Genomic DNA, 23,360 nt, shown 5'->3' with positions numbered 1-23,360 from the left:
AAACTTTAATTTGAGGTTGAATATTTATTGATGGTAGTAAAAGTTAGTTGATTGTTTGCATGGTATTTCTAATGATTCCTAAAAGCTAGACCACTAGTGCTGTACCATGGATTACCAGGGATCTAACATTACATTCCAAAAGTTGAAAAACACTGAAATCAACACAATTTTACCATTGTCAATGTCAATAGAAACATATTGAAGTACTTACTTTTTTCATTTGTTTCCATACTTCTCTTCTCTCTCTTCTGTTTAAACACTGCCTGCAGTTCAGCTGAAAAGTTCCTGAAGTTTTGAGACGTGATTGTTGGTCGCTGCTGAGTCACTCATGGCTTCATAGATGTGCTGAGAACTGCAGAGATTTTTGTTTTTTATAGAATATTGTCAGAGCAAAGTATTTATTTTTGGTGAATTTTTATTTGAGACGTAGAATAAAATGATTATGATGAAACATCTTGGTTTTAAGCTTAGATTTGGATCATTTTTCTGATGGAACAGCACATCATAGATGAGTAGTTCAAGGATTATTGGAAATCTGACGATAATTTCCGTTTGTACACTTCCAGCCTGCACTCTGTTTAAATTTATTGCAGTTACAGCCCTCTGTCCAATTCTGAGCAATGAACAGACTTAAAATTAACATTGCAATTTGAAACAATGCAATTAGCAAAACACAAAAGTTGCAGTTTAAAGTATATGTTATGCAGACTGTTACACTTTTGGTTGTGACTCAAATGTAAGGTAATGCTCCATCAAATTTTATTTAGATTTTAATGAACATAATGAGCAGGATGTGTACTGCTCATTATTACCCTCCAAATTTACAACTAGGTTACCTAATATTTATATCCCATTGTTGAAGAGTTGCACTGAACTCATTAACATACCACTGGTTTATGTGTGAATATATAATCCATATTGTACCTGTGTTCCCTGCAGATGTGCAGCAGCTGATGATTAAAGGAGAGGTTTCTCATGAACAGAGCTCCAGTTTGGACCAGCAGGATCCAGAGTCCATCCCCATAAAGGAGGAACAGGAGGAACTGTGGACCAGTCAGGACAGAGAGCAGTTAATGGGCAAGAAGAGACTGATATCAGCAGGTTTTAATTCACTTCATTCCTATAAAAAGTGACAACAATGAAGATAAAATCTCAGTCCTCAAGGCTTCATCAGAAGCAAATTAAAGAAAACAGAGAGGAAACGAACAGCTCATCCAAACAGATGAAAATGGACACAGATGGAGACGACTGTGGAGGACCAGAACCAGCCAGGAACCCAGATTCAAAGACTCATTTTCAACCAAATACTGATGGAAAGTCTTCAGACTCTTCAGAAACTGAAGACAGTGAAGATGAAGAGGAGGAGCAGGATGAGTGGCAGGAACCATTGTCAGATTCTGGACCTGAAACTGAAGACGGTGAAGATGAGGAAGATGAAGAGGAGGAGCAGGATGAGTGGCAGGAACCATTGTCAGATTCTGGACCTGAAACTGAAGACAGTGAAGATGAGGAAGATGAAGAGGAGGAGCAGGATGAGTGGCAGGAACCGTTGTCAGATTCTGTACCTGAAACTGAAGACAGTGATGATGATTGGAAGGAGACCAGAGCAGCTAAGTCAGGTGGAAATAATAATGTGAGTTGTAACACCAAGAAAAAATCTTTTAGCTGCTCTGAGTGTGATAAACAGTTTACCAACAAGCAGTCGCTTTCTAAACACAAGGCATGTCATTCAGGAAAAAGCTCTTCCAACTGTTCAGCTGATGAGAAATGTTTCAGAGTCAAGCAAAATGGGAACTCAAAGAAAAAGGGACGGAAAGTAAATGGCTGTAAAGAATGTGGTAAAACATTTGCATATAGTTCTGATTTTAAGGTGCACCTGGCAGCTCACAGAGGAGAGAAACTATTTGGCTGCGATATTTGTGGTGCAAGATTTACTTATCATGCAACTCTGAAGAGACACATGATGGACCACACAGGAGAAAGACCGTTTGGCTGTGACATTTGTGGTAAAAGATTTTGCCACAAAGCAACCCTAAAGACACACATGACTGTTCACACAGGAGAGAAACCATTCGGTTGTGATACATGCGGTAGAAAATTTAGAGTCCAGTTCAACCTTACTGAACACATGAGAGGCCACACCGGCGAGAAACCATTTGGTTGTGGTGATTGTGGTGCCAGATTTTCTCAACAGGGATCTCTGAACAGACACATGACAATCCACTCAGGAGCAAAGCCATTCACTTGTGTTGATTGTGGGAAAAGATTTTACCGACGTGACAGTCTTATGAGCCACATGAGAGTTCACACAGAAAGAGAGAAACCATTTGGTTGTGGTGAATGCAGTCAAAGCTTTAGTCAAAAGTTGCATCTTAACGGACACATGAGAGGCCACACCGAAGAGAAACCATTTGGTTGTGGTGAATGTGGTGCCAGATTTTCTCGACGGAAACATCTGAACAAACACATGACAATTCACTCAGGAGTAAAGCCGTTTCCTTGTATTGATTGCGGTAAAAGATTTCGTCAAAAGTGGCATCTTGACAGACACAAGAGAGTTCACACAGGAGAGAAACCATTCCAATGTGATGATTGTGGGAAAAAATTTACACAGCGGCCAAGTCTGCTGAGTCACATGAAGACAATACACAAAATAAAAACCACATAGTTGCAGCTTAAATATTTGCTTCTTAAAAGCAGCAAACATTTAACATTTTAAAACAAAGCCCACTGTAGTGACTCTACAACCTGCTCTACTCTACACCATCCCTGTTGTTTAACCTACCTGCAGTAGACTGGACCCAACATGAACCCTGCTGCTGTCTTTGAATAAAATGGGTTACATCAGTGTACTTACAGTACCCCTGCTTGTGCTTATGTGAAGTTTAATGATGTATTTTTGGTTGTGGATGATGAGTAACTGCTGTGACCGGAGCTAATGGGGATCCTAATGAACAAAAAATACATTTTTGTTTGTGGTTAAGGTTGTTTAAAAGCCTATAAACTGTTCATATAGCACTGTTTGCTGTTGAGAATGTAAGTGCAACCTAAAAAATCTATTAGTTTTGTTCAACTAATCAAAAGATCAGCCTCATTAAACATACTACACTGGCAATTAGAAACTCTCCATAATGATTACAGTCAAAAGGTTAGCTTATCAATAGCCCTGATTTTGGAGTTCTGTGTGATAGAGATTGGCAGCAACCACTTTTAAGGAACATTAAATAAACTTGCATGTGTTTTTTAACACAATACACATTTAACTTAATAGACTGTAGAGAGTGTGTGTGATGGTTGAATTTGGTTCTTGAAGCTGTTTCACCGTCATCCAAGTAGCTTCTTCAGTTCTCAGTGACTGGTGTTGAGTTCCAGGTATTTATTCTCACCTGAAATCACATGACTAATGGCCCAGTAATAATCCAAGCATGTCTGGAGGTGTGAATGGATGTGCAACTGCCAGGTGAGGCATCTCAGGACTGCATTATAAGTACCTGGTAGGTGGTGTTGCATATTAGCAGAAATAGCGTCCATCACTCCTCTCTTAAACAACCAGAATGTGAATGTTTGTCTTCAGATTTATTCTGTATATGTTTAGTTTCCATGAAAAACTGAACAAGACAGCTGTTTGCAGCATAGCTAGTATCTATTTAGCGGTCTGGTTGGTGCTTATGTATGAAGCGGAAACTTGGACATTGAACAAAGAACTGACAAAAAGACTAGAAGCATTTGAGATGTGGTGCTGGAGGAGAACATTAACATCAGTTGGACAAGAAAGATCAGAATGCAAAGGTTTTGGAAGTGGTGAATGAGAAGTACAAGTTAATGGACACTGTCAAGTTGAGAAAAATTGCGTATTATGGCCACATCTTGAGAAACAATGAACTGTTGTGCTTACTTATTAAAGACAGCATTAATGGAAAGAAAGCAAGGTGTCGGCAGAGGAAGATGTATGCAGGAGATGTGTGCAAATGGACAGGGATTACGAAAAAGTGCAATCATTAGAAAACTGACAGAAGTTCTACGACAGAGGAAGATGACCTCCTACCTCCGTTTTGAGGAGCTGGAACTAACCTGAACTGAGTGGTTTGGTGAAGTCAACTACCCAGTAACCTTGGTAATATTGGTTGACTTTCTAAACATCTGATTGTAAAGCAACTTATGCTTGATGTGCAGCTTCTCCATGCTGCTTACATTAGTTGAGCATTTATGAAACTACTTCACAATCACATTGAAAATAATGTAACTGCAACAGAAAGGACCAGAAAAGTTTCATGCTATTCCAAGTGCATTTTCTTGCACCGCATTGTCAGTAAAGTTAAAATAGAAGTATGTATTTACAGAAATATTCGTCCAATCGTTATCAAGAGGCTACTGCAGGTGGAAATTGGTGCATAAAATGAAAAGAGAGCAGCATTACATTGCAGAATCGACATATTTTGTAGAACATCCATTGACGACTTTTAGATCTCAGCTTCTCTCAAAATAGAACGTTACAGTTAGCTACTCTAATGTGACTTTTTCTGACTGTAATATTCACCAAGAGAGTACTTTATTACACCTCTTCAGTTTAATGTAATGCAGCACACGAGTTGAACCATAAATTCTACTACGGTGTTCCTAATTAACTCCACTAAAGTACACGAGTAGTGCAAAATATTAGGAACACTGTTTATAGAAACTGAGAATCTTGACATACTAGGAGCTCAGGCCACAAATGTTTAGATTTTAACCTGATAATTGCACAATTTTCAAGTTATTTCACAGTAAACTAAGTGTAAAATCTGAGACACTGTGCTCTCTGAACTCCACATTAATATCACAATGAGTTCAAGGGGGTTTGATTAATGGTTCTGCAACTTTGTTTCTTGAAATTAGTCTTATTTATAATCAGTAATTATTTGTAAAGAAGAACCATGTGACAAAAATGTTTAAGACTCACTAAATTAGCGCAGAGTTGTCCATTTTTAGCTACCAGCTGGAGTGAAATGGATTTATCTAGTAGGTTATTAATGCTCATTTTAATTTTTGATGACATTTGTATTTATAGTATTATTAATATTAATTAATAGAGCTAGAGAACAGATGAAGGTGCTGCTGAAGAGATAAAGTTCGCCCATAAATATCACAATAAATTAAATAAAAACCTAATAATAATTCTGAATATATGGAATGAAGGTCTGACTATATATAATGTTCAGACTTTCATTATATATATTCAGACTTACATTCCATATATTCAGATTTGAATTATATATAGAGACTTTTTCCCTACGGAGCCCCGGAAGGGACACGAAAAAACAAAACAAAACAGGAATCTTAGTGGACGTTTGCTCTTCAGATTAGCTCTGCTGTGATTAGCTATCATTGTAGTCACATCATGAACTTTTTACATTTTTCATAAATTTCACCCAAAAGTTGAATAATTTTTTGTGAGTAGTGTATGTAGACACATCATGTCAGCACACTTCAATAATATATCCGCTGCAGTAGCGCAGTTTATCTATCTAGCTTGGTGTGATATGTTCAAAAGCACAACTGATTATCTGTCAAAATGTGTGTACATAGAAATGTGCACTGAACACTGAATAAAGTCTCTGTAGATTATTACGGTGGCCGAGAGGTGCAAACCAAATTTACATAATGCAAAACACTTTTACAACCTCCAAGACAAATTTACAAGCGATAAAACACTTTTACAAGTCCAAAAACACTTTTACAAATCCAAAATCCAAATTTACATAATGCAAAACACTTTTACAACCTCCAAGACAAATTTACAAGCGACAAAACACTTTTACAACCTCCAAGACAAATTTACAAGCGACAAAACACTTTTACAACCTCCAAGACAAATTTACAAGCGACAAAACACTTTTACAAGTCCGAAAACACTTTTACAAATCCAAATTTAACCGGAAAGGGAATGTCCCAACTCCGGGGTATAACCGGAAGTGACAACGAGGAGCGGCTAATGCAACTTTTCGTTGTTGTTAATGGTGAACCAAGCGAGCGGGTGACTGTTGCATCGTGGCCCAAATAACTTTGCACAACATCTCAAGTTTAGTTCAGTTGTTTTTACTGAAGCTCGTGCACAATCACCAAGCACATATCTTTTAGGTACCGCTTCTTCTGTGGTTCTCTCACAACAGTAACATTCAGTAGGTAACATTACGCTCGTGCGCCCTCTACTGGAGAAACCGTATAACAACAATATAACATTGTAATAATTACTGTCCACAGTATACTTGTACATTTAACTTGGAACAAGCCTTGGTATAACATTTAAAACAATAATATTAAATCTCAGTATACCACGGTGATGTTTTGCCCGTTTTGTGGGTAACATATGAACCGATTGACGCGGTTTTGGTTTTCGTGTGGTCGGTCTTTAGAGTGTTTAAATGTCGCAGATCAGACCGACAGACTGCATTAGCCGCTCCTCGTTGTCACTTCCGGTTATACCCCGGAGTTGGGACATTCCCTTTCCGGTTAAATTTGGACCGTAGATTATAGACAAAACACGCATCTCTTATCACAAATTTCTGCTTATTCTCCCAAAGTGCAAGAGTAAAAATGCAAAACAGGTTAAATAGCTAAAAAGTAAAAGAAATCACAAAAAATACCATGTTTTCTAGAAAAGGCAGCAGTAGTGGACAATGCAGTTTATTTCTGGGACAGTTGCTCCAGCACCGACACCATGCATGCCATCAGTCCAACCAAAGTGTTTGAATTTCCATCCGTCCTCTGGATGTTCTGGAGCGTGGCAGTGGCTTGGTCTCTGGATGTCCTGGAGCGTGGCAGTGGCCAGGTCTTGGTCTCTGGATGTCCTGGAGCGTGGCAGTGGCCAGGTCTTGGTGTCTGGATGTCCTGGAGCGTGGCAGTGGCCAGGTCTTGGTCTCTGGATGTCCTGGAGCGTGGCAGTGGCCAGGTCTTGGTGTCTGGATGTCCTGGAGCGTGGCAGTGGCCAGGTCTTGGTGTCTGGATGTCCTGGAGCGTGGCAGTGGCCAGGTTTTGGTCTCTGGATGTCCTGGAGCGTGGCAGTGGTCAGGTCTTGGTCTCTTCTGATCTGTTCCAAGAACCGTTGCTCTGACCTCTCCAGATACTGCAGCAGATCCACAACAGGATCCCGCTTCCTTTTTCCTGCATAAAAGCACCCAAAAAGATACGAGTTGTTAGTTATTACTTTCTATATTCATACAGTTAAAATAAATGTATTTTGTGGTTTTAGGATTAGCATAAAGATAACATATTGATCATGTTGATGTCTGCATAGTCTAAACAGATCTTACTTGCTTTTATTACGCTTTGCAGGCTAAAGAGCTTTCTGAAAAACTAATAAAATACACAAGAACTTCCTCAAAACACAGACACGGTAAAGGAATAACGAGGTGGTTTTGGCCACTGATGAACTATGTGACTATAAATGTTACGATTTCTAAAGGCTCAGGTGCAGGAAATGAGACATCATACAGTATTATAATAAAGAATGAATTTATTTTACAGAGTTTCCAAAAACAGGACTACAAACTCAGACCGGAAAACTACAACCAGAAAATCTACCAATAAACAGGAACTACTGATTCAGACTAACTCAAGGAGACTCCTAGAGGCATGGAGGAATTGTAACATGAACTAAAATACTCCAACTCAGAAGGTAAGACCCAGGTAAGCAAGAACTAGAAATACTAAAACGAGGAAATTAGTCGAAACTAGAGACTACAATAATCAATAACTCAGGCGGGTGCTAACAAGATATTAGATATTGAGGAGTATTGACTCAGCAGACAAAATAACAGGCCTGAAACAATTACTTCAGTATACTAATCAGCCTGAAAAACAAGAAAACTAATTCTAAACTAACCACAGCAATAAATCATGAAACTAAACACGGAACATACTAAGGCTACAAGATGCTCGAACTGGTTCTTAGCTGGTAAGCAGGGGACAACAGGTTCTCCTTGGTGGGTGCAGGTGGAAGGATTTGGACTTGGCATGGGGCTGATAGTTGGAATTCCAGGGAGTGGAATAAAGGGCTGCAACGGCAGGTTGGTAATGAAAGGATGCCAGAGGTGGTGAACAGCAGAGGTGAGTGAATCCAAGGCGGTTGTTTGAACAGCTGAGGATTACCACGACAGCTTTTTCAGGTTGGAGTGAAATGTGCAGAGAACTGACTACTGGCTGTGTCACAATCCAGCACTGAGTGATGAGTGGCTTCAGGTTATATTGTAGCAGAGGTGGAGCTTGATTGGCTGCATTCCAGCTGCTCCTGCTTCAGCTGATGTTGATTGCAGATTGTGAACACCTGTCGCTGCAGCCTCTCCGCCCAGCACACCTGGAGAAACAGAAAGGGGCGGGGGGAAGGGGAGAGCATTATCTGGGCCCAGCAGCCACAGGCCTGACCATAAAGGTGCCAAATAATGATCGTCTCCAACATGCCACACTGGTGGACCTTCCTGGAAGTGGAGACTTTATCTGAACTGAATCCACCGAGAACTCGGATAAATCTCAGAATAGGGGGCAGGTGGGCAAATACAACAAGCAACACAACTGGTTTTTGTGTTTTCCAGTTGGGTCTGAGAGACTAAAAGTGAGGCTTTGAAACGAGTTCTAAGTTCAAGCTTCAGGTTGATTATTAAGCTGATTATTGAGTCTGACTGTACTTGTAGGGAAATAAAATGTTTATGACTGGGAGGGTGGATTGATTTCGACTCACATAATGTGTTGTTTCTGTGTCTGATATGAGAAGTATAAAGAGCTGACCTCTGATCTGTGCAGGTTCAGACTGGTTTGTGCTTTGAGGTGTTTGGTTCCTGCAGAGCTGAAGCAGGATGACATTGGAGCTCAGGAGAGAAACTGAAAGCTGTTTGACTGCAACAAGTGGAGTAAGTGGACCTTTGATTTGTGTTTGTCAGCAACAAGCTGCCGTTTGTCTGCTGCTGTGGACGTCCACAATCAGCTGGTCGCTGGCTGGTCTGGGATCAGTTTATTGAGATGCAGAATGAAATGTGCAGAGACAGCTGTGTGTTTGACTGAGACTGAAGACTGACGGCTGAACTTTGTGTGTTTGTGTCCTCAGGTGGCTGCAGGTTTTCACCAACATGGAAAGGTATGACAGTCAGCTGATCCTCACGGTTGTGTGTGAACTCTGGATGGAGTCCCAATAAGGAGATATAATGATGAAGCTGCAGCCTGACAGCAGCTGACTTGGTGTTGGTGCTGGTGCTGCTTGAACTTCCAGCTGTGTTGGTTGTTGTGAAGCTGCTTGTTTGTGCTGCAATTACTGAGCTGCTGATGTTCCTCTCTCTCTACCAGGATCCATCAGAACCCAGAACCAGGACCAGAACCAGAACTCAGTCTTGTCTCCATGAAGAAAGCTCGCTCAAGGGGCGCCGCCATGTTCTTTGAAAGACAACAACGTTTTGCTGAGGAGAAGTAAGATACTTACACTGTAGTTCATTCTCACAAAGACACACAACATGAACATGATGACAACACAACAGACATGACATCTTGTTCACTGCTTCTGTTGTTTGTCTCTTTACATTGGCTTTGTGTTGTGTGTAGTTGTTTTGTGTGTCTTTGCAGCTGTTTTAATGTTGGTTGATCAGGGTATTTGTGATTTATGTTCACTGTGAAGAGCATCAACCTTTGAACTTTTCCAGATTCAGTCTTCTACTTGTTGATGGCGGACAAACATTAAATTTGTCTCCTTGCTGGTTTTCCTCTCCGTCTACCAGGATCCATCAGAAACCAGGACCAGGACCAGGACCAGCACTCAGTTGTGTGTCTATGAAGAGTGTTGATTCAAAGGGCGACATCATTGACTTTAAAAAACGACAACCTTCTGCTGGAAAGAAGTAAGATACTGACACTGTAGTTCATTCTCACAAAGACCCACAACATGAACACAAAGAGACACAACATGAACATGATGACAACACAACAAACATGACATCTTGCTTATCGTCTCTTTACAGTGGCTTTGTGCTGTGTGTAGTTGTTTTGTGTGTCTTTGCAGTGGTTTTAATGTTGGTTGATCAGTGTATTTGTGATTTATGTTCACTTGAAGAGCATCAACCTTTGAACTTTTCCAGGTTCATTCTTCTACTTGTTGATGGCGGACAAACGGTGAATTTGTCTCCTTGCTGGTTTTCCTCTCTGTCTACCAGGATCCATCAGAAACCAGGACCAGAACCAGAATCCAGCTGGGTGTCTGTGAAGAGTGATGACTCAAAGGGTCGCTTGATTGACTTTAAAAAACGACAACCCTCTGCTGGAAAGAAGTAAGATGCTGATCTGTAGTTCATTCTCACAAAGACTCAACATGAACACAAGGAGACTCAACATGAACATGATGATAACACAACAGACATGACGTCTTGTTTATCGTCTCTTTACAGTGGTTTTGTGTTGTGTGTAGTTGTTTTGTGTGTCTGTGCATTGGTTTTAATGTTGGTTGATCAGTGTATTTGTGATTTATGTTCACTGTGAAGAGCATCAACCTTTGAACTTTTCCAGATTCATTCTTCTCCTTGTTGATGTCTGATAAACAGTGAATTTATCTCCTTGCTGGTTTTCCTCTTGGTCTACCAGGATCCATCAGAAACCAGGACCAGAACCAGAACCAGGACCAGGACCAGCACTCAGCTGTGTGTCTATGAAAAGTGATGATTCAAAGGGCGACATCATTGACTTTAAAAAACGACAACGCTCTGCTGGAAAGAAGTAAGATGTTGACACTGTAGTTCATTCTCACAAAGACCCACAACATGAACACAAAGAGACACAACATGAACATGATGACAACACAACAAACATGACATCTTGCTTATTGTCTGTTTTCAGTGGCTTTGTGTTGTGTGTAGTTGTTTTGTGTGTCTTTGCAACTGTTTTAATGTTGGTTGATCAGTGTGTTTGTGATTTATGTTCACTTGAAGAGCATCAACCTTTAACTTCTCCGGATTGATTCTTCTCCTTGTTGATGGCGGACAAACGGTGAATTTGTCTCCTTGCTGGTTTTCCTCTCTGTCTACCAGGATCCATCAGAAACCAGGACCAGGACCAGCTCTCAGTTGTGTGTCTATGAAGAGTGTTGATTCAAAGGGCGACATCATTGACTTTAAAAAACGACAACCTTCTGCTGGAAAGAAGTAATATACTAACACTGTAGTTCATTCTCACAGAGACCCGCAACATGAACACAAAGACACACAACATGAACACAAAGAGGCACAACATGAACATGATGATAACACAACAAACTTGACATCTTGTTTATCATCTCTTTACAGTGGCTTTGTGTTGTGTGTAGTTGTTTTGTGTGTCTTTGCAGTGGTTTTAATGTTGGTTGATCAGTGTATTTGTGATTTATGTTCACTGTGAAGAGCATCAACCTTTGAACTTTTCCAGATTCATTCTTCTCCTTGTTGATGGCTGATAAACAGTGAATTTGTCTCCTTGCTGGTTTTCCTCTCCGTCTACCAGGATCCATCAGAAACCAGGACCAGAACCAGAATCCAGCTGTGTGTCTATGAAGAGTGATGACTCAAAGGGTCGCCTGATTGACTTTAAAAAACGACAACCTTCTGCTGGAAAGAAGTAAGATGCTGATCTGTAGTTCATTCTCACAAAGACCCACAACATGAACACAATGAGACACAACACCTTGTTTTGTGTGTCTTTGTGGTGGGTTTTGTGGTGATGTGGCGAATCAGTGTTTATGTAATTTATGTTCACTGAAAAAAACAAGAAACTATTGATGAGCGTGAAAATGCTGAGTATCGGATCTGATAATTGTTCAAACTGATAATCGGTTTATTCCTACTTAACATTAATATTAAATGGACCTGCACCCAGCTGTGTGTCCTTTAACAGCGACTGGTCAAAGGATTTTAAAATTCAGTTTAAAGGAGAGCAACCTCCTGCTGCAAAGAGGTAATTATTCATATCTGAATGTTGTAACTGTATAAAATGTCAGTGAGTCAGTTTTATTGTCTTTATGATGGAATCCTCAAACACATGCTGAGTGTCAGCTCAGCTCTTTGTCACATCCATGGAAATGTTCCTGTCAGAGTGGAAAGAATGGATGCTGTGGTTCTGTGGTGAAGCAGCTGCAGGACACCAGCTGCTCCAGCAGGTGGCGTCTTCGTGCTTTGGCTCAAACAGTGTAAGCAGGAAGCTGCACTCAGGTTTCAGGTGCTGCTGGATGGAGGAGGGCAAATAGCAAACGGTGAATGCTGCTGTGATGTCCTGGAGAGACATTTGGCTTCATGGAGGTTTCTGGATGCTTGTTAGGGATTGTTGCATTGACAAAGTGGAGAACATCTGCTGTGACCAGTAAAATTAAAGCCAGAGGGAAGAAGTTTGGACTTTATCTCTTTGTGAACTGGTGTTGTGTTGCAGAGGAGGCCTCAGTTCCAGGCCATGTGTCCAGCAGCTCAGAGGCTGGAAGTTGAAGTTCAGATGCTGCACATGTTGGTGTGTTGTGATGCAGGATTAGCAGCTCATCATTAGCTGCTAACAGCAGCTAATGCTGTTATTTCCAGGACAAGAGTTTTCTTTCAGTAGCTGATTCTATGGTCTGAACTTCTTTGATCCTTCTCCACCTCAAGGCCTCATATCAGCTTCATCAGACCAACTGCTAATAACTAATAATTATATGACTGAGGCTGCTGGGAGGTCGAACCTTTGCATTCGGGTTAGAGTCCAAAGCTTTGGAACAGCCTTCCTCTTATAATCTGATGATATTTTCAAGAAAGACCTCAAGATGTTCAGGTTTTCAATGGCTTCTGACTGCTCTCAGTGGTCTTAAAACTTCATATTCATTTAAGAAATTGATCTTCCATGTTGCTATCCCCTTTTTCCTGTTTGTTTTGCTCATTGATTTTACAAGTTTTATATTGTCTTGTATGTATGCATGTATATTGTCAATATTATTTTTAAATTGTCTGCACATAATTCTTTTCTGCCTATCTGTCAGCATGTGTAACACTTTGGTCAGCTCAGGTTGTTTTTAAAGTGGCTTTATAAATACATTTGATTTGATGTCGTTTCTCTGTGTGGACAGACGTACTGAGATCTAACTGTTGATGTTGATCCACAGAGTGGAGCAGCAGAAGTCAGAGGTTCCCAGAGCTCAGTCTGTCCAGCAGCATCCCCTGGACTCCATATTCATGGTGAGTTCATGGACAACAAGTTGTTCTCCATCTGTTGTGTTCAGGCGTCTCCATGCTGCTCTTAGTAGACCAGTGGACTGTCAGTGTGTCCAACATGGATCTGATGTTTGGCTCCATGATTTGACTCTGATGGACTCATTGACACATTTCTGTGTTCCAGCTGCTGGAGGGCAACATGGTGACTTTTGTCACCAGAGAGGGAGAAGAGCTGCTCAGAACACTGACTGAGATGTTCATCCACCACCTGGTGGTTCAGACCAAAGTCAAGAAGATCGAGTATGATGGAGGAGCTGAGACAGATCCACACTGGAGTCCAGACAGCAGGAGGATGATTGAGTCTCTGGGAAAAGTGGCTTTTGAGCAGCTGCAGAAAGGAAACCTGATCTTCTATGAGTCCGACCTGACAGAGTGTGGCATCGATGTGAGCGCAGCCTCAAAGTACTCAGGAGTGTTCACACAGATCTTTAAAGAGGAGAGAGGCTTGTACCAGGACAAGGTGTTCTGCTTCGTTCATCTGAGCGTTCAGGAGTTTCTGGCTGCAGTCTACATGTTCCACTGTTACACCACCAGGAAGGAGAAGGTTCTGGAGGACTTCCTGGGAAAAGACTGGAAATACTACAACAATGACACCCTGGATGTGTTCCTGAAGAGAGTCATGGAGAAATCCCTTAGAAATAAAAATGGTCACCGGGATCTGTTTGTTTGCTTCCTTCATGGCCTCTGTCTGGAGTCCAACCAGAGACTGGTAGGAGGTCTGCTGGGTCGGACAGAGAACCGTCCAGAAATGATCCAGAGAGTCATCAACAACCTGAAGGAGATGAGGAGTCATGAAATGTCTCCAGACAGAAGCATCAACGTCTTCCACTGTCTGATGGAGATGAAGGATCTGTCAGTACATCAGGAGATCCAAGAGTTCCTGCAGTCAGAGAACAGATCAGAGAAGGAACTCTCTGAGATCCACTGCTCAGCTCTGGCTTACATGCTGCAGATGTCAGAGGAGGTTCTGGATGAACTGGACCTGAACAAGTACAGAACATCAAAGGAGGGGAAACGGAGACTGATTCCAGCTGTGAGGAACTGCAGAAAGTTTCAGTGAGTCCAGATGTGATGAAGATGATCAGAGTAGATCAGTAGTTGAGTTCTTTAGATGTTCTCACTAGAACAGTCTCATTATTCTCAATGTTCCACTTGTTTATTTCTAACTTTCCATGCAGCTGTGTTTAGTCTCAGATGTTCAAACTAGGGCTTTATCCTATTATCCTACGTTTGTTGCGTTTTAAAGTGAGGAAACATAACATTAGTCTCACTGGTAGCTCGCCTGATGCTAGCGTTTGCTTGTTAGCTGATCAATGACAGTGATAGAGTGAGTGTGTGTGTGTGTGTGTGTGTGAGAGAGATACTTTTTATTTCACTTTAATCAGCTTAAGCATATGCATTATAAATAAATGTAACTTGCATACAATGGTGGTAATAATTTGAAGATTAATCCTCAAGTTGTAATTTTCTGACAAAGTCTGAGTGGAGACACTGGTCTGTGTTGGAGTGAGGCAGGATGAACTGCACTGACAGGCTTCATGATGAGAAAGACCTCATGTCCACCACAGCAAGCAGCTGGAAATATAAAGTGTCCTTTTTCATAATAACATGTTTTGTCATTTATGTGTCATGACAGACTTTATAACTGTGAACTCTCAGAGAGTCACTGTGAAGTCGTGGCCTCAGCTCTGGAGTCCAACCCTTCCCATCTGAGAGAACTGGACCTGAGAGGAAACAACCTGCAGGATTCAGGAGTGAAGTGTCTTTCTGCTGGACTGCAGAGTCCAAACTGTAAATTGGAGACTCTCAGGTCAGTTCTCTGACTCTTGATGGTTTGTCAATATATTCAAGTCAAATCTTTGACTGAATGTTGGAGTTTGTTGTTAATAAATTTGGAGTATTTTCCTGAAACCATTGTGAAGATGTTTGAGATTGTTGAAGTGTGAATAAATCCCCTGATCAGCTGACTGCAGAGTTCCAAGATGGAGGACAGAATCTACAGTCCTGCTGTGTCTCTGAATGTGAAGCTGATGTGAAAGTGATGTGAGGCTTCAGCAGTGTGACTTCCACAGATCCAGTCAGTATGTTTGTGTTTCCACAGTGTTTGTGCTGAGCTGCAGTGGAGCCTCAGGAAGTCAAAGAGGAGTTTAGTTGTCAACAGTGTGGAAGTTGATTAATGTCAGTCAGAAGCTGAAGCTTGATGTTAGTGTGAGCTGAGCTGATGAAGTGATTCCTTCCAGTAGAGTTGTGTTAGGAAGAGAGCAATGGACAGTCAGTGTGGACAGCAGGAATCAGAATCCCTCTGTAATGTACAGATGACATGTGACTGTTGTTGGAAGACACACTGGAAGATGTGAATGAGACAAAATTAGCAAGCTGATTTCCACAGAAGAAGAAGGTGATGGAATAAATGAAAGAATGAAGAGATGTGATGTTGATCCTGTAATGAGAGAGTGGACTGAGGTCAGCAGATGTTACTGATGTGTGGACATGAATAGGTGGATGAATGTTGTGCTGACATGTGGATGATCCACAGTAACAGAAGGACAAAGTCACTCTGCTGGTTTTAGAGAAAAGCTCACTGATGAGGACAAAGTAATGTTGAGCTGCACATTCAGAACCTGAACACATCTGATGGATCATCAATGATTTTATCTACATCTTTTATTCTTTATTCAGATTGTTTTACGGCTGGTTGTCAGAGATCAGCTGTGATTCTCTGGTCTCAGCTCTGAAGTCCAACCCCTCCCATCTGGAACATCTGGACCTGAGCTGGAACAACCTGCAGGATTCAGGAGTGAAACATCTGAGTGGTTTTCTGGAGAGTCCAGACTGCATCCTGAAGACTCTGAGGTCAGACATCGTGTTTTCTTTGTGTACTGAGATGATTGTGATGTAAAGTTGTGGTGCCTCTAAACTGCAGCCATCAGGCTGATGTTCTACTGATCCAAACTGAGGATCTTCATGGCAACGTCTGTTTTCTTCTTCTCTGCATTGGTCCTTGGACTCTTTGAGAGCAATGCTGAGCTGCACATTTGAAAGCTCAATCTAAGAATAAAAATCCTCCAGTGAATAATTGACAGTGGAAATCTGACACACGCGATCTTCAGCTGATATCTGACCTCATGTTTCTGTGGAGTTCAAACTGACAGCAGCAACCAACAGCTGTTTTTATTACTGATGAAGCCGTCAGTTATTTCAGTATTTTAGTTTATCAAATGTTAAAATGAGTGAAAAATGTTGATCCCACTTTGTCAGAGTTGAAGGTGACGTCTTCATATGTGTGGTTTTGTCCCAGCAACAGTCCAAAAGCACAAATATTCAGTTTAATGTGACAGAAAACAGTGTGTTGACAGTGGACAGACTGGAAACGGTTTGATGTTTTTTCCAGATGATCCGGATGATCAGAACACTGAGGACAGCGTCACTAAGTCAAATGTTGTGCAGTGTTTGATTCATGTGTCCAGCATCACATCAGAACTAAAAGCTCCACCTTGAACAGATATGAAGGAAATGTCAGAACATTGTGCTGACTAAAGCTCTTTCACTTTGAAGTGTAAAATGGATGCAGAACTTTCTGTCTGACAGTATTTTACTGTGATATTAATGGTTTGAGTGAAGAAAAGAGTTGAAGTTGTTATTGTGCCACTAACAGCAACAATAGTGAAATAAAGTCAGACAGACAGTTGAGATGATGCTCTGAATGTGAGAGTGAATTTGTGAAGTGAGCCACAGTTAAAGAAAGGTGTGGACAATGCTTCCTTTTAATCCTGAACCATGTTGGTAGAATGAGTGCAGCTGCTAGCAGATAGAACTTCCCTGGTTAGTGAGGGATGAACCACCAGCTCAGCAGTCAAACTGAGCGTTTCTCCATCTGGATGTGATGAACTTTAGCTGAATGTTTCCACAGATTGATTGTGTTTGTGCTCTTCCATGCAGATGACTTGTTCCTGTTGTAGCAGCCAACATTTAGAGCATCAGCTGTAGTGAAGCTGAGTCAGACTACTGATCGTTTCCTTCTGTCCTCCATCATTAGCTGTGTTTGCTGCACAGAGCTGCAGGTGGATGACAGACAGCTGCTCCACCCCTCACACACTTCATTTCTCTGCTTTGAGTCATTTCAAAGTCAAGATGTTTGTGTTTGAGAAGAGTTTGAAGACGTCACCTGGTCCTCTGAAAACTGTGATGGATACGTTCCACTATCAATGACAGATGGATGAAGAATGAAATGTATCTGAATGTAGAGTCCTGATTGAAACGTCTCCATGGTTCCAGAACATGGAGATATTTTGGAGTCTGGAGCCTCATTTTGTCCACATTTCCCTCCTGTGTGTTTGTGTGACTCTGAGCAGAAAGTGAAATAAATGTCCGAGTGTTTTTCCTGGTGTTTGTTGCTCAGCTTGAGTTTGTCTGGATGGAGCCAGTGGTGGAGCTGCAGAGTTTCAGATCTGAAGTCACTCCGTCTTTATTGAAGCAGCAGCATGTTGTGATTAATATTAATGAAGCTCTTCTTCACTGCTTCTGTTGGACTGTTTGAAGCTGCATCCTGTTGGCTTCAGCTGCTTGGAGTTTCCATTTTGTAAAGTTGGACGTTCTGAAGCTTCTTCAGCTCTGAACTCATGATGAAACTCTGAATGATTTCAAGCAGAAACTTTGTCTCCTCAACTCACATCTTTTATTCTTTCTTCAGCTTGTGGGACTGCAGGTTGTCAGAGATCAGCTGTGATTCTCTGGTCTCAGCTCTGAAGTCCAACCCTTCCCATCTGGAACATCTGGACCTGAGCTTCAACAACCTGCAGGATTCAGGAGTGAGACATTTGTGTGGTTTTCTGGAGAGTCCAGACTGCATCCTGAAGATTCTGAGGTCAGTTCACTGACTGTTACTGTTGTAGATCTGATATGTTTAATGACAACTGAAGCTCATTTATGTTCAACAGAACTTCCATCCATGAAGCTGTAAATCTGCTCTGGTTCACATCTTCTGTTTTTTGTTGTAAATTCAGTTTGTTGTGACAAAAGTTGTGTTTGTAGCAGAAAGTGTTTAAAATGCTGGGTGTTGGTTGTTTAAGTAAATTAATGTTTGTAATTTGCACTGAAGAGTCACATCTGGATCCAGAAGATCCTCTGAACTCAGATCAGTTTGAAGTGACAAAGTTTCCTGAGTGAAGTATAAATATTTCTTTGGTTTGTGTTGAGTTTTATTTGACTGATCCTGTTGATGATGCAGCATGTTACTGATGTGTGGACATGAATAGGTGGATGAATGTTGTGCTGACATGATGATGATCCACAATAAGAGATGGACAAAGTCACTCTGCTGGTTTTAGAGAAAAGCTGATTGATGAGGACAAAGTAATGTTGAGCTGCACATTCAGAACCTGAACACATCTGATGGATCATCAATGATTTTATCTATATCTTTTATTCAGATTGAGGGAATGCAGGTTGTCAAAGATCAGCTGTGATTCTCTGGTCTCAGCTCTGAAGTCCAACCCCTCCCATCTGATATATCTGGACCTGAGTCAGAACAACCTGCGGGATTCATCAGTGAAACATCTGTTAGATCTTGTGGAGAGTCCAGACTGTAGCCTGAAGACTCTGAGGTCAGTAGAAGGTTCCATCAGTCTCTGCTGCTTCCAGCAGTTTTCTGCTAAACACAATCGGTATCAAAGCAAAGATCCAGTGTCTCTTGTAAACCTGCATCTTCTCAGTGAAGCTGTGAGAGCAGAACGGTGACAGAAACACAGAGACAGCAGTCAGCCAATCAGAGGAGCCACAAGCTTGTTGTCATGGTGTGTTTGAGTGGATGTGAAGCCGACTGTTGTTGATGTGTTGAGGAAATAAAGCTGATTCCAGCTGACAGCCTTCCAGATGTGCAGAGACAGTGGTCCTCCTTCATCAAAGTGTCCATCTGATCTGATCTCACTGTTCTCATTTCAACAGTGATCAGCTGATCAGTGTGATGTTTGTCACAGCTCTGAGATCAGTGAGACTGAAGCCTGCGAACCAGCGGCTCTTATTTCACAGCAGCAGCATCACATGTAGGAACCATGAGGTGTTTCTACAGCACAGAAGCTCTGCTCAGGTCCAGCAGTCACATCTGGATCTGTGTCCTTGTTTCTGTTTTGATCCAGATGTGTTGACTGACAGCCTCCATGTTGGTTTGTCAGCTGATGTTTGAGGAGCAGATGAGATGTTGATGGACACTCAGAGACTGTTGGTTTAAATGGAGCAGCAGTAAATCCATGAGTGAAGAGTTTGTACAGTAATGAAGCTTGATGACTGTTAGCAGTTTGTTTCCAGTGTGGACGGCAGTGAAATGTGCAGAGAAACACACCTGATGTTGATCAAACTCGTTGATCTCCTCTGGTCTTTCTTCTTCTCTCTGCAGATGGAAGTGATGCTGATCAGGACGGTGTTTGTGCTGAGAGGATGAAGTGTGTCCTGATGATCCAGAGGTTGAAGCTGTAGTATCTGATCTATGTGTTACTTAATAAGTTAGTAGAATAGAATGTGTTTTTCTGCTGAAGGAAGTCAATGCTGTGTTCAGAAGGGAGTCCTTATGTCCAGGATGATCTCTGGGTCTCTTTGGGCGCCACAATGTCTAGGGGGTTGATCAACTGGGGTCTTGTTCTTTGACCAGATGTCTTCTAAACAGGAAACGTATGTTGTGACCTCATACTTGTCCAAAACATATAAAAGTGACGTCCGTTTGTTGTTCTGAGAGGATCATTTGGCTGAATCCTCCCAGGCAGTCTCTCTGTCTGATCGATGCTGTTCTTCTTTCTAATAAACTTTATTATTAAGCAAGTCAGTGTCAACGGACGTTTTCTTCAACATCTGCACATCCTTGATGTCTAAGAGAAACTCTAAAAAACTTGGCGTTGTTGGCAGGATCAGATGTGGCCTCCTTGAAAGTTACTGACGGCTCCAGCGGACTCTTACACCGCTTCGTTAAAAAAAAAAGGGACCAGTCAGAGTGAGTATATTTTCTCACATTTGGGGCGTTAATTTGTTCGTGGAAGCTGTGGGTGTTTGTTCTGGTTGGTTGCACTGTGAAGAATCATATAAGTGGATATGCCAGGATGTGTTGAGGTTTAAAATAATGTTCTGTCTACATTTCTTTTTAAATCACACAAAATATATGAGCTCCATAGAGGATTTTTGTAAAGCTGATAGTACATATATGAACTTGTGGTGGATGTTGAGACATCTGATAAAATATATCTGAGCCTTTGTTAAGAGGAGGAGGAGGGGAGAGACCAGTGAGGACAAGCATGGATAAATACTTAAGACAATAAACAGTAACAGAGAAAGACAATCTCCTGATAAAATCTGTCAGAGCTGGAGAAAGATTCAGATTTGACACAGGGGATTAGCAGTTTGTTTGGCTGATTGATTGGTGTGCAGTTTCTCTCTGTCTTTTGTTTCATTTCTGCATGTGTGTGTGACTGCATTAGATGAGACTTTGAATAAATAACATGAAGTCTTATTTAAAATGAAGGAGGTGATAGGTTTAACTGTCAGAGGACAGATTCTACATTCTGTATTTTAGCTGTTGATTCAGAGGATATTACTCTGGCATCGGTGTAATTTTTGACTTTGTGCTTTTTGCATGGGGTTGATCTGACTTTTAGAGAGCTGAGTCCAGATGTTCCCTCTCTGATGTCCAGCACAGACTGGAAGTTGTTGCTAAACTTCAGAGGAGGAGCCAGGGGTGATGCTCCATTCTGATGCCAATAAGTTCTTCTGTATGAAAGGAGCAGTGAGGGAGCTCCCTTCTCTCCCTTTCTCTCTTTGTGGGAGAGAGAAGGAGAATACCTACTCCTTCAATTCCTAAAATTGACAATGCATTTTGTGTAAAATTAAGTATGATTAATTTAGAATCCATGAGAAGTAAGAAATCCGTTTTGAGCTTGTTAGTAGTTGTCTTTACAGAGACTCTTAAGGGAAGACATTTGTTGGGGATAATTAAAATGACCTAAATGTTGGCAGATATGTGCAAATTTCAGTGAGTTGTTTATTGTGTTGCGTATGAAGATTTATGGTGATCATAAAACATTAAACCTTTGTTTGTTTTCTCTGTTTTTCCTCTGTTTAACTATGATGTATGAGAATTGAGGAGGAGACCGAGGAGATGGGAGGTCTGAAGAACAGATGAGAGGACAGCAGATTGTACTCTACACAAACTGAGACTTTGCGGATGACAACACATACAGCTCCTGTGTCCAACATCATCAAGGCTTGTGCGATTTTATCCACAAACTCTCTTTGATGTGTATTTGCATTTACTTATGTGTGCACACACCTATTTTATTTCCAACATTGGTGACATCTATTTAGTTTGTTCTCACATATATGCCCACAGTGTTTCTTTTATAGCCTGACTCAGATAATTTTCTAGTCTGAGGTCAATAAAGTACATCTGTGTACACACACATGGGATATTATATGTTGCAGTTATCTGAATGAAGCTTGGCAATGGACTGACCATCTGGGGCATTTAATTGATTAATGGATCACTATTAATTTAAAGAATTATTTGTGGTTAGATTAATTTGGTTTGAATATTGTGGAGATTTGTTGATGGTGGTTTCATTAGCCGTGTATGTTTTTAGTTTAATCAGAGCTGATTAGGGATGGGATATTGTAAATATTGGATAATTTTGAGGTGAATGGGCATGATTAGAGAATTGGTTGATAAACAAGTGGTTTTGGTTTTTATTGATAAGCTTTTGATTTCCTTTGAAGTTGGCAAATTTATTTCATTTCTCCTGATTGATTGTGGTAATACGGTGCTTCATAAATAGCCTTTTTAATTCATTTGTTTTGATTTTAAGGAAAAAGAAGTCTCAAAAGTCAGAGGCTTTTGGATATAAATTATGTTGAAGAAAAGGAAAGGTGTCAGATAAGATGAGGCCAGAATCTGGAATACAAGCCTTGGCAGAATACAGATATGTCGGACGTAGTTGAAAAGTTGCCGACTCTTCAAGATGGGGCAAATCCTTGGATTTCAAAGTTAGAGGAAGTTTTGGTGGAAACGCAGCCTGCCATGGGAGACATTAAGCAACTCTTAGCCAGTCTCCTTGGGGTTCCTGTAATGGAGGAGATCCTACAAAAAGCGGGTCTTAATCGATATGTGGCAACTTTGGCGAATGATCCTGAATTGTTTGCTGCAAGTAGAGGTCGGATGTGGAGAGCGTTGAGAGATACGTTCCCAACAAACATACATCCTGATAATATTTTGATTGAGCCACTGGGACCAGAGGAGAATCCGAGGGCCTTAGTGTCAAGGGCTCATCAGACGTGGACAAATGTCACAGGAAATGACCCAGATTTGAATCAAATGGAGAAATCAATTCTGTGAGGTAAAATAGAGGAAGGGTTGCCCCAACCAGTGGGGAGTAAATTGGCAGAGGTGGTTTCTCTAGGAAGCGTGACAAGAGCCGCCTACACGGATCATGTAGCTCATCTGGTGGAGCTGTGTCGGAAAAGGGAGCATGACCAGAAAGAACAAGACAAGGAGACTCTTGGAAAGCTTCATCAGATACAATTGGTAGAGAATAGGAGGGAGGTTTGTAGCGAGTCGTTTTGGACATGAGTCTGAATCCTCAGAGCACTATACATCTACAGCCAGTGAAGCAGCCAGACGAGTTTTATCGTATGATATATGATTTGAGAGTGGTGAATGAAATAGTGACTGATTTCTTAGCACGTTACGTGTTTTATGGTGTTAGATTTGTGTGGTGCATTTTGCAGTGTTCCACTAAGTGTAGAAATTGAAGTCTATTTGAGGGGGTTTACATGCAAAGGATAGTTTTATGAATACAAAAGATTGCCACAAGGATTCAAACATAGTCCTCAAATTTTCAACAGGTGCTGGAAGATGATTTGGATGCTCAGTCTGTTGTTCAGTTTGTTGTTAAGTTTTTGTTAAGTGGGGCCATAAGCAGGCGGAGACTGTGAGATTGCATATCCTCAGATAATGGAAGAGCCTGTGGATAAAACGGTAAAATTAATCCTACACAATTGGGAATTAAACTGCCTTTAGGAGTTGTTTATCATTTGCATTGCCAAGGTGTTTGTAAAAAAAAAAAGAAAAAATAAATGGTATGCTGAAAAACTGCTCTGTTGACATCTGACAACGCA

At 41.1% G+C, this 23,360-nt stretch overlaps 1 protein-coding gene across 5 annotated transcripts; it reads left to right on the top strand.

Annotated features, from left to right (window-relative positions):
• The first annotated feature begins 7,042 nt into the window (after positions 1–7,042).
• Positions 7,043–20,021, top strand: LOC111578119 (NACHT, LRR and PYD domains-containing protein 12-like). 5 transcript variants are annotated; one of them, XM_055004404.1, is made up of 15 exons: positions 7,043–8,882; positions 9,077–9,106; positions 9,313–9,432; positions 9,738–9,857; positions 10,170–10,283; positions 10,594–10,725; positions 11,037–11,150; positions 11,485–11,598; positions 13,103–13,175; positions 13,336–14,267; positions 14,848–15,021; positions 15,891–16,064; positions 17,902–18,075; positions 18,641–18,814; positions 19,603–20,021. In XM_055004404.1, the coding sequence occupies exons 2-15, from the start codon at positions 9,099–9,101 to the stop codon at positions 19,610–19,612; spliced, it is 2,433 nt and encodes an 810-aa protein (XP_054860379.1). In that variant the 5' UTR covers positions 7,043–8,882; positions 9,077–9,098; the 3' UTR covers positions 19,613–20,021. The 5 variants fall into 5 exon arrangements, with proteins under 5 accessions (XP_054860379.1, XP_054860380.1, XP_054860381.1 ...); XM_055004405.1 differs by lacking the exon at positions 11,037–11,150; XM_055004406.1 differs by lacking the exon at positions 18,641–18,814.
• Positions 20,022–23,360: the final 3,339 nt, after the last annotated feature.

Source organism: Amphiprion ocellaris, chromosome 18 (assembly GCF_022539595.1).
Source record: "Amphiprion ocellaris isolate individual 3 ecotype Okinawa chromosome 18, ASM2253959v1, whole genome shotgun sequence".
In the NCBI taxonomy this organism is placed as follows: domain Eukaryota; kingdom Metazoa; phylum Chordata; class Actinopteri; family Pomacentridae; genus Amphiprion; species Amphiprion ocellaris.
The sequence above is the reverse complement of the archived record's forward strand: the minus strand, read 5'-3'. Positions and strand labels throughout refer to the sequence as shown.